The 13,752-nt window shown below is 40.2% G+C and overlaps 1 protein-coding gene across 1 annotated transcript; it reads right to left on the bottom strand.

Annotated features, from left to right (window-relative positions):
* Window positions 1-1,274: 1,274 nt before the first annotated feature.
* Window positions 1,275-3,208, bottom strand: PG986_000809 (metal ion transporter; the record flags this gene model as incomplete). Its single annotated transcript, XM_066837031.1, has 2 exons — window positions 1,275-1,815; window positions 1,959-3,208. 2 exons carry the CDS (start codon window positions 3,206-3,208, stop codon window positions 1,275-1,277), a joined length of 1,791 nt encoding a protein of 596 aa, XP_066705924.1.
* Window positions 3,209-13,752: the final 10,544 nt, after the last annotated feature.

Here is a 13,752-nt window from a genome sequence, read left to right as displayed (position 1 = left end):
AGGGCCAATTCGAGAAGGAAGGAAGGAATTGGGCAAAAGGCCGGTATACGGCGTGTAAGGTATTATGGCTAATTGTCATGCGAACGGAGGGACGGTTAGGAGGGAGCGTTCGCGCCAGAATGCCCCAGAGTAAGCAATAGGGCAGAGGGTCAGGTGTCTAATGGTTCGCCGGGATAAAGCATCTTCACATCGTCGATAGGGGAGAGAGATTCAGACCCCAAGCGCAAAAATGGGGGGGCGGGGCGCTGCTCAGCTGGAGGGGTCATATATAGAAGATGAGTATGAACTGCAGGGGGCAGGATTGAGCGGCCGGGGCCAATCAGGACGCCCAAGTGCCGTGAACATTGTCACGCATGGGAGAAAGTGTCGGACACGTTCTAGAAAATCCCGGTGAGCCGCGGCTGACATCTCGCGTCGCATTGCCCGCTGGCTGCCCGGGGCCATCGTCAGCCTCTGCATCCCTGCCATGTCGTGTCTGCTCGCTCTGTGCGGCAGTGGCAGTGACCAAGTACCGCGAGACAGGACCGGGATCGCGAGTTAGTAGTTCCCCCACCGCGTGGCAAGCGTCCGTCACCCCCGTAGAGCTGTGATCTGACGGTGGGACTGGACACATAATACGAGCCCGGTTCCTTGGCAAATGGCTCTTCGACACACGGCCAGTCAGACCCTCTGGGCCCTCGGCCCAATCAGCCTGCGCAATGGCCATGTGCCTGCGTATGCCTGTCGTATACCGTATGTCGGTCGGGGCTTCGCTTCTTTGGACAAGCGGGCATAACCGAGAGACAAAACCTGTCGTTTGGGTCATCCGCCTCATAGGGCTGCAGCCTGCAGGGATGGTCGGTGGGGTTACCGAGTGTGGTGGGGAGCGACTCCTTCTGACTCCCAGCCGGCCTCGCCGTCTTATTCGACGGATACGCATCCGTCAGACTGCAAGCCCGTACTGCAGCGAATAGCAAAGCCGGGCGTCCAGCTGACCCAGCCAAGGCCCGTCTCCAGAAGCAAGAGCTCATGTTACACCGTCGCTTTGTTTTCTAGTATTCATCGTATTGTCGTCTATGTACCAATGCCTATAGCATCTAATAAGACTTCGCGTCGCCGTGCCAAGCAGCAGCTATCCACGTCTATTCATCGATAGCGTACTTCTGAAGATCATCATTACCATCACCATTACGACGCAGTAAAATAGAGATGACAGAAAAAGAAAGAGAAGGAAAATGGCGTCCAATGTTTCCTCCCCCGGCCAACGAACCAAAAAAATTGGCACCAATGCCCGTCTAGATATACCGTGCCTTTCGAGCAATCAATAGCGAGATGAGGACAAAACCCACCAACGAGCAGAGAATCGCGATGAAGGCATGCAGGTTCTCGACATCTTGCCATGGGACGTGTACGTTCATGCCGAAGAGGCCGGTGACGACGTTCAGGGGGACAATGACCGAAGCCAAGAAGGTGATCTTGCTGAGGACCTCGTTGGTCTTGGTTCCCTGCGCGATGCTGTCGATTGTCAACTGGGCGAGGTAGTTGCTGTGGGCGCGGGACAAGATCTTTTCGAAGTGCGTCAGGTTCGTCATCATCGTGACGACGTGATCCTGAATGTCGCCCAGGTACATGCCAATGTCCATCCGAGGCGTGACTTTGTAGTTTTCGTTGCACCTCTTGGTGAACCCCTTCAGCACGTCGGCCTTGCCGCCGAGGATACGCATCAGGCCGAGTGTGTTCTTGCGCACCGCGCCAATCCTCCGCAGGAAAGAGTGCATGTCATCGGCGCGTGCAACAAACACGGAATCCTCGATCCCTTCCGTGATCAGCTCAATTCTATGGATAGCTGGAGCGAACGAGTCCACAATATTGTCACTAAAAAAACCATAGTCAGTATCGTAATGTGACGGCATAGTGGCAAGTCAGGGGTAACCTACATCAAGGCATAGCAGATCCAGTCACTGCTCAGCGACACGTACTCCTTGAGCATCGTGATTCGCTTCCGCACAAGGGAGGCGTGGCTGTTGGGCTCGAAGCTGAAGCTGAGAGTGCCCTCGCGGAAGACGATGACGTAGAGATTGAAGGGTTCGTAGTCGGGACCGTCCTCCTCCTGGGTGACGCTGAAGGACCGGAAACAGGCAAAGTAGTACGAGGGGAAAAGCTCAATCTTCTCACGCGCCTCCTGCGTCGTGATATCTTCAATCGTCAAGGGATGAACACCGAAGGCCTTGCAGATGGTGCGGACTTCCTCCTCCGTGGGGCTGTTCATGTTCAGCCACCACACGCCATCGTTGACGTCGGCCGGGAACTGGAACAGTCCCCGGACGTTCTCTCCAGGTAGCACCAGGTCGCCAAACTCGGCAGCATGGATGGTGGATTCCCAAGCGGTCGAGAAGAAGCTGAATCTGTTAGGGTCAATCGGATCTTGTTTCGTCACTTCGCCGTCGGATTTCTCGGCCGTTTCCTCGACCTGCTTCTCGTCGGCCATGCCCGTGCCCGGCGGGAGCTGGTAAATGTCGCCGTCGGCCGTGACCATGGGCGAAGGGGAACGGAATTGCTCGGTCTGGAGGCTCGGGAACACCTTGGTGGCGTTCGCCGCGTCGAGCTCCTCCTTGCGAGCCGCGTTCTCGGCGGCGATGAAGTTCTCCAGGTAGTCAAAGTCGATGTACAGCCTGTCTTGTCGGTGCTCGTCGTTCATGGGGAAACAGACATCATCCTCCGCCGTCCGGTTCGTGCCCATACTGGCAGCGTCGTCGGCCACAGTGTGCTTGCTGCGAACCGAGCGGTAGCTGCGCAGGCTTTGGCGACTGCCGCCTGAGAAGGTGCGTGCCAGGTGCAGTTTCTCGCCATCCTCCTTGGCTTCCTCGGCTTCCTTGTTGTTGGTGGAATACGCACGTCCACGGCGACGCGCCTCGGCGAAAGCCTTGACCGAGTTCGGAGGCGACAGGGAGCGCGCATCGTTGACGGTGTCAACGGTAGGCCGTCGGCTCCGAGGCCGAATGGGGGACACATCATCCGCCTCGTCGTCTGCAATGGCTTCCTCGAAGTCGCGCACGCGAATATCCGGGGGCGTCTCCAGGTGGCGCGTACCGTATAGGGTGTCCACGGTGCCTCGTCGAGGCCGGTCAGGTCTCTGGACCGATGCGCTCTGGTGGCGGTGATCGTCCAACTCCGGGACAGGGGTGTCGTACCCGCTGCCTCTCTCCGAGATTTCTTCGTGGTCCGACATTTTTGGACTCTTCCGTCTTTTGTTCGGGATTTGTGTCGAGGCGGCGAGTGTTCGCCGTCGTGAGTGTTTGTTGGGTCCTTTTTAGTGATCTTTGGCTGTATCAAACTGAACAGAACCTGCCAATTCTATAAAGAGACAAGGAAAAGCCCTCCGCTGGTATTCAAGGGAAGGCAACCATACTGAACCGCGCACTCAGCTATCGGGCTTTTGCACGCAGCAGCAGGCGTGGCAGCACGCCGACTGCAGGAGGGTTTCGTCGAGGCTCCAGCGCAGGAGGGTGCGAAGGAAACCGTGACAGCGTTCCGGAGAGGAAGGCTTTGTTCGCGAAAAGAGAACAGGATTTGCTGAAGTTGGACCAGACTATAAAGCGGGTGGGTACAACCAGTTAAGGAGGCTTCTTGTTGACGCCGCTATAGACCCAGAACAGAGGGCCTAAGAGCGGTCGGGAGAAGGAAAACTGCTTGCTGATGAGGCCCGCCAACTTGGTGACTTTTGGGGAATGATGCGGTCTGTCGGCCGCAAGAGAGAGCTTGGTACGGTGGCGAGCTGCCTCTGCTGAAGGATCGTCGCAGCTCGAGAATGATTATGCAATTGTCCAGTCGGAGCTTGGTGAGTTGGCGCCGAAGGTATGGAGACACGGGAATGCGACAACAAAAAAGTGGCGAGATGCGACCGGAGAGATGCGATTGTCGGTAGTGGACGTAAGGCGAGGATGGGGAAAAGAGAGAGAAAGAGGAGAGCCCAGGTACAAGACGTTGGATCCCTTTTCCTTTGTTTGCTGACTACGAGTGCATGCAAGCCGGGGAAAGTAGGTAAGGTGGTAGGTAAGTGTAGTACTGCCAAGAAGATGACTTATGAGGTCAGGGCTTTCTTTTTCTCAGCACTGGTCTCGGACAGTGCTCAGTGGTAGCGGGATGTCTTGAGGGCTGGGCTACGGCGGTCTGTGCCAAGAGTTCGGTTCTGTCCAAACCAGAATTATGGTTTCGAAACAGCAAAAACTTCCAAGCTCTCCCTCTCTATCAGTCGGGGGGGACATGCAATCATGGAAAGAGGGTCGCGAGGCTCTCAATATAAACGATTCGGCGAGAGACGGGACTCTGGATAGGGAATTTGTTCAGACGAACGATGCGTTGTTGTGGTTTGATTAGTTTCAAGGATTTATTCTATGGACGGAAGCGGAAGCCAAAAAACAACGTGACAAACGAGTGGCCCATTTGGCTCGTGCTTGGCAGAAAATCTTGAGATGGCCCGAAGTGGAGTCACGCAGCCTGACTCTGCCATCAGGAAAGGCTAGGTAAAGAAGAAGGAAAAAGAAAAAAAAAGGACTTATTACCGAAGGTTAGATGCTAGTCGCTACTGAACACAGGGTACACTATCTTAAAAACATTTTTTTCTTATGAGGTATACCCCTTTTCTATTATATTTTTTTATACGTTTAACCACCCCTTTTTTAATTAATTATTTTTTTTCTTTCCGGCGGACCGCTACTAGGAATTTATTTATTAATATACTTTCGCCCTTACTTTACTATTCTTAACGATATATTTAACCTTAAAAAATTCTATGTATTATTCCTTTTTATCGTTAATTATAATATTCCCGTTAAAATCTTATTAATTGTATATAATCAACGAGATTTTAATAATATTATTTTAATTTAAGAACTATTAATAATAGTTATAGCGACGCCTAGCGCTTTTAATATACCCTCCTTAAATTTTTTATTTACCCGATTACGTATCCTCGCTTAATTAATTATAACTATTAATATACTTTATATCCCCTTTTTAATATTTACTTAAAACTCTCGTCCTTTAATATTTAACCTTAATTACGTGAAATTAAATACCCGGAGTAAATTCTATTAATCGGCTTAGTTTATTAATTAATTACGTATATTTGACTATACTAAGGTTATTAAAATCCTTAACTACTTTAATATAAGTACTTAATCTTTATTTTTCTTTAATTATTATAACATTTTAAATTTTATCCTAAATTATTTATTGAAATTTTATTCTAAAGGTTATTTATAAATGTAATACTATTATTATTATACCCTAAAACTTAAAGACCGGTACTTATATAATTACCTTCGCTAAATTCTTGTTTACTTTAAAATTTAAACCTATTAATAACGGACTATACCGTTAATATTAAAAAAGTACGTCGCGAAGTCCTTTTATAGAATATTTTATAACCTTAAGTCGATATAATAAAGCTTATCTTTATTATTATTATATAAGCTTTAAATATTTATTTATTAATAATAAAAATAATTTCTTGTTTATTCCTATAACGTAGTTTACCACTACGCGACGTATATCACTTAGCGACGCACCTTTTCTACTTCTCGATTTTTTTATATAAATTAATTTAATTATAACGCTTAAAATTAATTAAAACTACTCGTTATTCGATTTTTTACTTAATTTTATATCCTTTTTATATATTCGCGCATTGTGACTTGTTTCGCCGTAAATATTATAACGCTTTTTACCGGTCGCTTTCCGCTTTAACGAACCCTTATTTTTATTTTTATTAGGCGCTAAACGCTTTTTTTTTGCTTTTTTTGTTTTATAACTATTAAAATTTTTTAATAGTAAAGGTTTTTTTAAGCTAAACTCGCGATTTTTTAGTTCTTCGACGCTTAAAAAGTATTAAATTAGCCTCTTTTAATATATATATCTTATTGCGTATAAAGGTTATTTTATAAGCTATTTTAATTATACTTTTCGCTATTTAGTTTACCGTATTTAAAATCGGCGTTAAAAAGTTTTTTAATAAGTAAATACTCTCTTTTTAATATAAATAGAGTGCTTAGTTATTTATTAAGGGTTAGACGGCGTTTAAAGGTCGTAAGTACTGGCCGTTTTTAGACGGGATAGGTTAAATATAAACGTCCGGAGATATATATTTAGCTTATTAATTATTTCGTTAGGGTTATAAGGTATTAAATTAAATACGTTAAATCTAGATTTAATATTAATTTCCGTAAAAATAGTAAAATACGCGGCTTTAAAGGCGATAAAGAATTTAAGCTTAGTAATATAGTTTATAAAAGCCTTAATAAATAGCTCGATTTTTTTTTGAATAAGCACGTTTTAAAGGCGAATAAAATATTATATCGAAAGGTTGAAATAAGTGCGATAAATAGGGAGGCATATTAATAGTAATAATATCGTTATTTTAATAGTATATTTCGAATTCGGCCGAAATATAGTTTTCGTGGCCGTCGAGAATTAAAAGGCGGTAGCGACTTTTCGTTTATAATTTAATATATTTATCGAAGTGTTTAATTTAATTTAAGCTTATTTCGTTATTAGTCTAGCTATTAAAAATCGGCTTAATTATTTAATCGCCCGGTAAATCGGTTTCGCGGGATTAGTTCGCGAAGTAATATTAGCTTTAAACGATTAAAAACGGCGGAATATATTAACTTTGCGAATTAATATATTTAATCGCCGTTATTTATTCCTGATTATTAAGTTAAACCGATTTCGCTTTTTTACGCCGTTCGGCGCGTATTACGACGAGTGTTAACCCGATTATATTTATTATAAAGCCGGTTTTATTAAAATTTTAAATGTTTTCGTTAACGATCCCGTATTTCGCTTTTATATTCGTAATTAGCGTAAATTAAATAGAAATAACTTTAAAATCCTCGCAAAGAGTTTTTTAGTAATTATACCGACGATTTATTTTAGTTTTTAAGTTTAAGTTGCGGTTAATAAAGCGTTTAACCTAATATTTATCGACGCGGTCGTCGCCGCGCGACGCGGTAAAGAAATTAGCCATATTTTTTACACTAGCGAAATTAGGAGGCATCCCTCGGATATTTAAATTAATTATATACTTACGAAGTACCTTTTTTTTAATTAGATTTATTTTACGTTGTTTCGATCGGATTTCGCGTTTTAAAGTTTAGCCGTAAATTTAATAACGTAAAGTTAATTCGGGTATATTATAAGCTTTTATTATTACTCTTTAGCTTATTTAATTCGGTCCGTTTTATGTCGCTTAAATTATTAAAACTATTTAATTTTTTTAGGATTAATTAGGCATTATAGTTATAGAAGTATTACGCGTTAAAGTTTAATTATATTAGAATTAAATTAAAGTGCGTCGCTAAGTAATATACGTCGCGTAGTAATAAACCACGTTATAATATACCCGAATTAATTTTACGTTATCGAATTTACGGCCGAATTTTAAAGCGCGAAATCTGATCGAAACGACGTAAAATAAATCTAATTAAAAAGGAAGTATTTCGTAAATATATAATTAATTTAAATATTCGAGGAATGCCTCCCGATTTTGTTAATATAGAAAATATAGCTAATCTTTTTACCGCGTTACGCGGCGGCGACCGCGTTAATAAATACTAAGTTAAGCGTTTTATTAATCGTAACCTAGATTTAAAGATTAAAATAAATCGTCGGTACGATTATTAAAAGGCTTTTTATGAGGATTTTAAAGTTATTTTTACCTAGTTTACGTTAATCGCGAATATAAAGACGAAATACGGGATTATCGATAAAAATATTTAGAATTTTAATAAAACCGGCTTTATAATAAGTATAATCGGGTTAATATTCGTCGTAATACACGCCGAGCGGCGTAAAAAGGCGAAGTTAATTTAATTTAATAATCGGGAATAAATAACGGCGATTAAATACATTAATTCGTAGGGTTAGTGTATTCCGCCGTTTTTTTTTATTTAAAGCTAATATTACCTCGCGAACTAATCCCGCGAAACCGATTTACCGGGCGATTAAGTAATTAAATTAACTTTTAATAATTAAACTAAGAACGTAATAAGTTTAGACTAGATTAAGTATTTCGATAAATATATTAAATCGTAAACGAAAGGTCGCTACCGCCTTTTAATTCTCGACGGCCACGAGAGCTACATTTCGGCCGAATTCGAAGTATACTATTAAAATAACGATATTATTATTATTAATATACCTCCTTATTTATCGCATTTACTCTAACTTTTTAATATAATACTTTATTCGTTTTTAAAGAGTATTTATTCGAAAGAAATCGAGCTATTTATTAAAGCTTTTATAAATTATATTATTAAACTCGAGTTTTTTGTCACTTTTAAAGCCGCGTATTTTATTATTTTTACGAAAATTAATATTAAATTTAGATTTAACGCTTTTAATTTAATACTTTATAATCTTAACGAGGTAATTAATAAATTAAATATACGTCTCCGGACGCTTATATTTAGCCTATCCCGTTTATGGACGGCTAGTACCTACGACCTTTAAACGCCGTTTAACCCCTAATAAATAATTAAGCACTTTATTTATATTAAAAAAGGGTATTTACTTATTAAAAAAGCTTTTCGACGCCGATTTTAAATATAATAAAGTAAATAACGAAAAATATAATTAAAATAGTTTATAAAATAACCCTTATACGCGATAAAATATATATATTAAAAGAGGCTAATTTAATACTTTTTAAGCGCCGGAAAGTTAAAAAGTCGCGAGTTTAATTTAAAAGAGCCTTTATTATTAAAAAATTTTAGTAATTATAAAACGAAAAGGTAAAAAAGAAGCGTTTAACGCCCGATAAAAATAAAAATAAGGGTTCGTTAAAGCGGAGGGCGACCGGTAAAAGGCGTTATAATATTTACGGCGAGATAGGTTATAATACGCGAATATATAAAAAAAATATAGAATTAAGCGAGGAATCGAATAGCGAGTAATTTTAATTAATTTTAAGCGTTATAATTAAATTAATTTATATAAAAAGGTCGAGAAATAAAAAAGGTGCGTCGCTAAGTAATATGCGTCGCGTAGTGGTAAACCACGTTACTTTAACGTAATAATATCGATAGCTAAGAGGATATTATATATATTATATTTAATTATTTTTCTATATAATAAACGATTTAATTAATTAACTTAAATATTAGCCTATAGTATATTAATAGTTACGGGGCCGATATTTAATTTAAAAAGGAGTTATTTAACTTTCGATGAATTTTTAAAGTAGTTTATTTTACAGTATCGCTCCGCGATTTTAAATATACTTTTTAAAGTTATTTCCTATTTAAGCTTTATAGCCCGTTTAGGATTAGTTTACTTTTAACTAGATCGATAAGTATCAAAGCGGGGTAAGGGTATTCTTATAAGAGCGGGCTAGTTTTAAAACGTTTAAAGAGGGATAATTATAATAAATATAAATTTTTATTACGTAGGAGCGATAGTAATTTATTAGGTATTATTAAAGGATATTAATTCGATATTTATATTCGAATTACTAGATAGGTTAATAAATACTATCTCTTTTTTTAATATTTTAATTAATTTAATTAGCGGTTTATAGCGTTATTAGGATAGTGTCGTTAATAAATAAAAGATTATAATAAGGATAGCGTAAATTATATACTTTTTTAATATAATTATAAGAATGTCTATAAATCTTAAAGTAAATATTAAACGGTATTAAAGGTAAAGGTAATTATAATATAATAGCGGCTTTAAGCGTTTAAATAATTCGTAGATAGTTTATAAGGATAAAACCCGACAGGATGTAATTAAAAGAGTTTTTTATTTAATAATAAGTATGTTAATTATATACGATTAATATAATATATACGAGGAAAAAGATATAACGTGGTTTACCACTACGCGACGCATATCACTTGGCGACGCACCTTTTCCACTTCTCGACCCTTTTACATAAATTAATTCAACCACAACGCTTAAAATCAATTAAAACTACTCGCTATCCGATTCCTCGCTTGATTCTATATCCTTTTCACATGTTCGCGCATTATGACCTGTCTCGCCGCAAACACCACAGCGCCTTCCACCGGTCGCCCTCCGCTTCGACGAACCCCCATTTTCACCTTCATCGGGCGCTGAACGCTTCCCTTTTGCCTTCTCGTCCTGTAGCTGCTGAGATTCCTCAATAGTAAGGGCTCCTCCAAGCTGGACTCGCGACTTTTTGGCTCTCCGGCGCTTAGAAAGTGCCAAATTAGCCTCCTCCAGCATATGCATCCTATCGCGCATAAGGGTCATTTCATGGGCCATTTTGGTCATACCCTTCGCCATCTGGTCTACCGCATCTAAAATCGGCGTCGGAGAGCTTCCTTGATGGGTAGACACCCTCTTTTTGATATAAGTAGAGTGCTTAGTTGTTTGTTGGGGGTTGGACGGCGTTTGAGGGTCGTAGGTACTGGCCGTCCCTGGACGGGATGGGTTAGGTGTAGGCGTCCGGAGACGCACATTCAGCTTGCTAATTACCTCGTCAGGGTTATGAGGTACTAAACCAGATGCGCTGAATCCAGATTTGATGTTGGCTTCCGTAAAAACAGTAAAATGCGCGGCTTTAAAGGCGATAAAGAACTCGAGCTTGGTAATATGGTTTATAGAAGCCTTGATAAATAGCTCGATTTCTTTCGAATAAGCACGTTTTAAAGGCGAATAAAGTGCTATATCGAGAGGTTGGAGCAAGTGCGATGAATGGGGAGGCATACTAATAGTGATAATATCGTTGTCCTGGCAGTATGCCTCGAATTCGGCCGAAATGTGGCTCTCGTGGCCGTCGAGAATCAGGAGGCGGTAGCGACCCTTCGTCTGCGATCTGGTATGTTTATCGAAGTGTTTGATCCAGTCTAGGCCTGTCTCGTTGTTGGTCCAGCCATTGGAAGTCGGCTTGATCACCCAGTCGCCCGGTAAATCGGTTTCGCGGGACCAGTTCGCGAGGTGATATTGGCCTTGAACGATCAAGAACGGCGGAATGCACCAGCCCTGCGAATTAATGCATTCAATCGCCGTTGACCATTCCCGATTACCAGGCTGGACCGACTTCGCCTTTCCACGCCGCTCGGCGCGTGTTACGACGAGTGTTGACCCGATCATGCCCATCATGAAGCCGGTCTCGTCGAAATTCCAGATGTCTTCGTCGACGATCCCGTATTTCGCCTTTATATTCGCGACCAGCGCAAACCAGGCAGAAATAACTTTAGAATCCTCGCAAAGAGCCCTCTGGTAATCGTACCGACGATTCATTTTGGTCTTCAGGTCCGGGTTGCGGTCGATAAAGCGCCTGACCCAGTGCTTGCCGACGCGGTCGCCGCCGCGCGACGCGGTAAGGAGATTAGCCATATCTTCTACACCAGCGAGATCGGGAGGCATCCCTCGGATATCCAGATCAATTATATGCTTGCGAAGTACCTCCTCTTCAGTTGGATTTATTTTACGTCGTTTCGGTCGGATTTCGCGTTCTGAAGTTCGGCCGTGGATTCGATGGCGTAAAGTTGATTCGGGTATGTTGTAAGCTTTTGCTGCTGCTCTTTGGCTTATTTGATTCGGTCCGTTTCGTGTCGCTTGAATTGCTAAAACTATCCGATCTTCTTGGGATTGATTAGGCATTATGGTTGTGGAGGTATTACGCGTTGAAGTTTAATTGTATTGGAATTGAATTGAGGTGCGTCGCCAAGTGATATGCGTCGCGTAGTGGTAAACCACGTTAGGGGTTTTACGTTTTTAATATTATACTTTTATATTATCGAACCGTAATAATTATTTTTAAATCGCTATTATAGTAATATTTTTTAAAAGGTATAAGGTTATAATTATATTTCATTATTTATTAATATAACGCTAATATTACCTATAACTTCCGCTATAGGTAAATTTATATATTGCCCGAAATTTTTAAATCTATCCTTAAACTCCTCGTTTATTATTTAAAATATTAATTTAATAAATACAATATTTTTTAAACCGGGGGTGTATAATCTTTATTACTTTTTAGGGTTTACGCTTTAATTCCGCCTTTATAAAGGCTTAAATATTTTCGAAGTCGGCTTTAAGGATATTCTTTATTTAGCGGTTAGTAGGTATGGTAATAACTTAATCGTGGATATAGCGAGCTTTTTTTTAGCTTCTCTTTATTTTAAAATAAAATTATTAATATGTAAAAATAATACAAATATTAAAAATATAAGAAATTACTTTTATTAATTAAGTAATAACCTTAACGACCTTTAAAGGAGTAATTAGTATAATTTCTATTAAATTAATTACGGTTAACGATATAAACTATTAAAGGACCTCGACTTTAAGTATCGCGGTATACGTTATATAGTGTAGTATTATAGATATTAATATTTAAAAGAAATAAATATTCCGTAAAGGCGATTACTTAGGTATTACTTTTCCTACTTTTAAATTTAATTAGTATAAGGGTTTAATTATATAGCGTTTTTATATAGAACTATTTTATAATATCCTAGGATAAAATACTAAATATTATAACGATTAAAGAAAGATAAGGATTAGGTATTTATAACGTTATTTCTAAGGAGTTACTAAACTTTACTATTAGAGTGGTTTTATAAACCTTCGATAATTTAGGACGTTAATTTAACCGAATCTATTTTATATTCCTCTTATATAGTTATTAAAATCGATAACGGCTATCCTATTAATTTAAAATTAAAATACTTTACCTTATTTTTATAATCTAGTTATTAAATATAATCTATATCGTGATTAATTAAACGAGGATACGCGATCGAGTAAATAAAAAATTTAGGGAGGGTATATTAAAAGCGTTAAGTGTTATTATAATTACCGTTAATAGTTTTTAAATTAAGATAGTATTATTAAAATCCCGTCGATTATATATAATTAATAAGATTTTAATAGGGTTTTAACGGGAATATTATAATTAACGATAAAAAGGAATAATATATAAAAATTTTTAAGGTTAAGCGCGTCGTTAAGCGCGTCGTTAAGAATAGTGGGGTAAGGGCGAAAGTATATTAATAAATAAATTCTTAATAGCGGTTCGCCGGAAGGAAAAAAATAATTAACCGAAAAAGGGTAGCTAAACGTGCAAGAAAATAGTAGTGTATAGGTAGAAGAAATTTAAAGATTTATAGAGAAAAAATGTTTTTAAGACAGTGTACCCTATATTCAGCCGTCCTAATGGGCTGGTCGTACATCCCTGTACCATAGGCGGCCGTCGAGTTGCAGGGCAGAACCAACGAGATCGTTCCCTGCTCTCTCTCGCCCGCCCTAGACGTGACTCTCCACGTCCGGTGCAGAACTCCCACATCGATGGTTAGTATTAGTCCCGAATGCCTAGAACGAGCAGCTAATAAGCTCAAGGGTCGACCAACTCTCGTTATCCCCATGATATGTCCCCAGTGGCCCAAAGTATAACCACGTGCGTTCGCCAGATACACCAAGAGAGTTTGATCGAGGGCAATTGCCTCCAAGCTACAGATCTATATGTACAAAGAGGCTGGTCGCATGCATTCGCACGCCGTTGGCAGCATCTGACAGTCGTCCATTAGTGCAGTAGTATATCTGCTAGCTAGTAGATAAAGCCATCCATCTCGCCCTTGCTGTCGGCAATGTTTCCCGTCCTGTCGGCCAGATCTACCGTTAATGCCACCCGGGACCAAAGGCCAAAGACTACTAGGTTTGGGGGCATAGGAGTGGTCGCGAGAATTCCTCGTGATCTCGACTTACTCTGACCGAGGGGTCCTTTGAGGCATTTTG

The sequence above is a fragment of the Apiospora aurea genome (assembly GCF_038362705.1).
Source record: "Apiospora aurea strain CBS 24483 chromosome Unknown utg000001l_segment0_segment0, whole genome shotgun sequence".
Taxonomy (NCBI): domain Eukaryota; kingdom Fungi; phylum Ascomycota; class Sordariomycetes; order Amphisphaeriales; family Apiosporaceae; genus Apiospora; species Apiospora aurea.
Note: the sequence above shows the minus strand (reverse complement) of the source record. Positions and strands in the feature narration are given on the sequence as shown.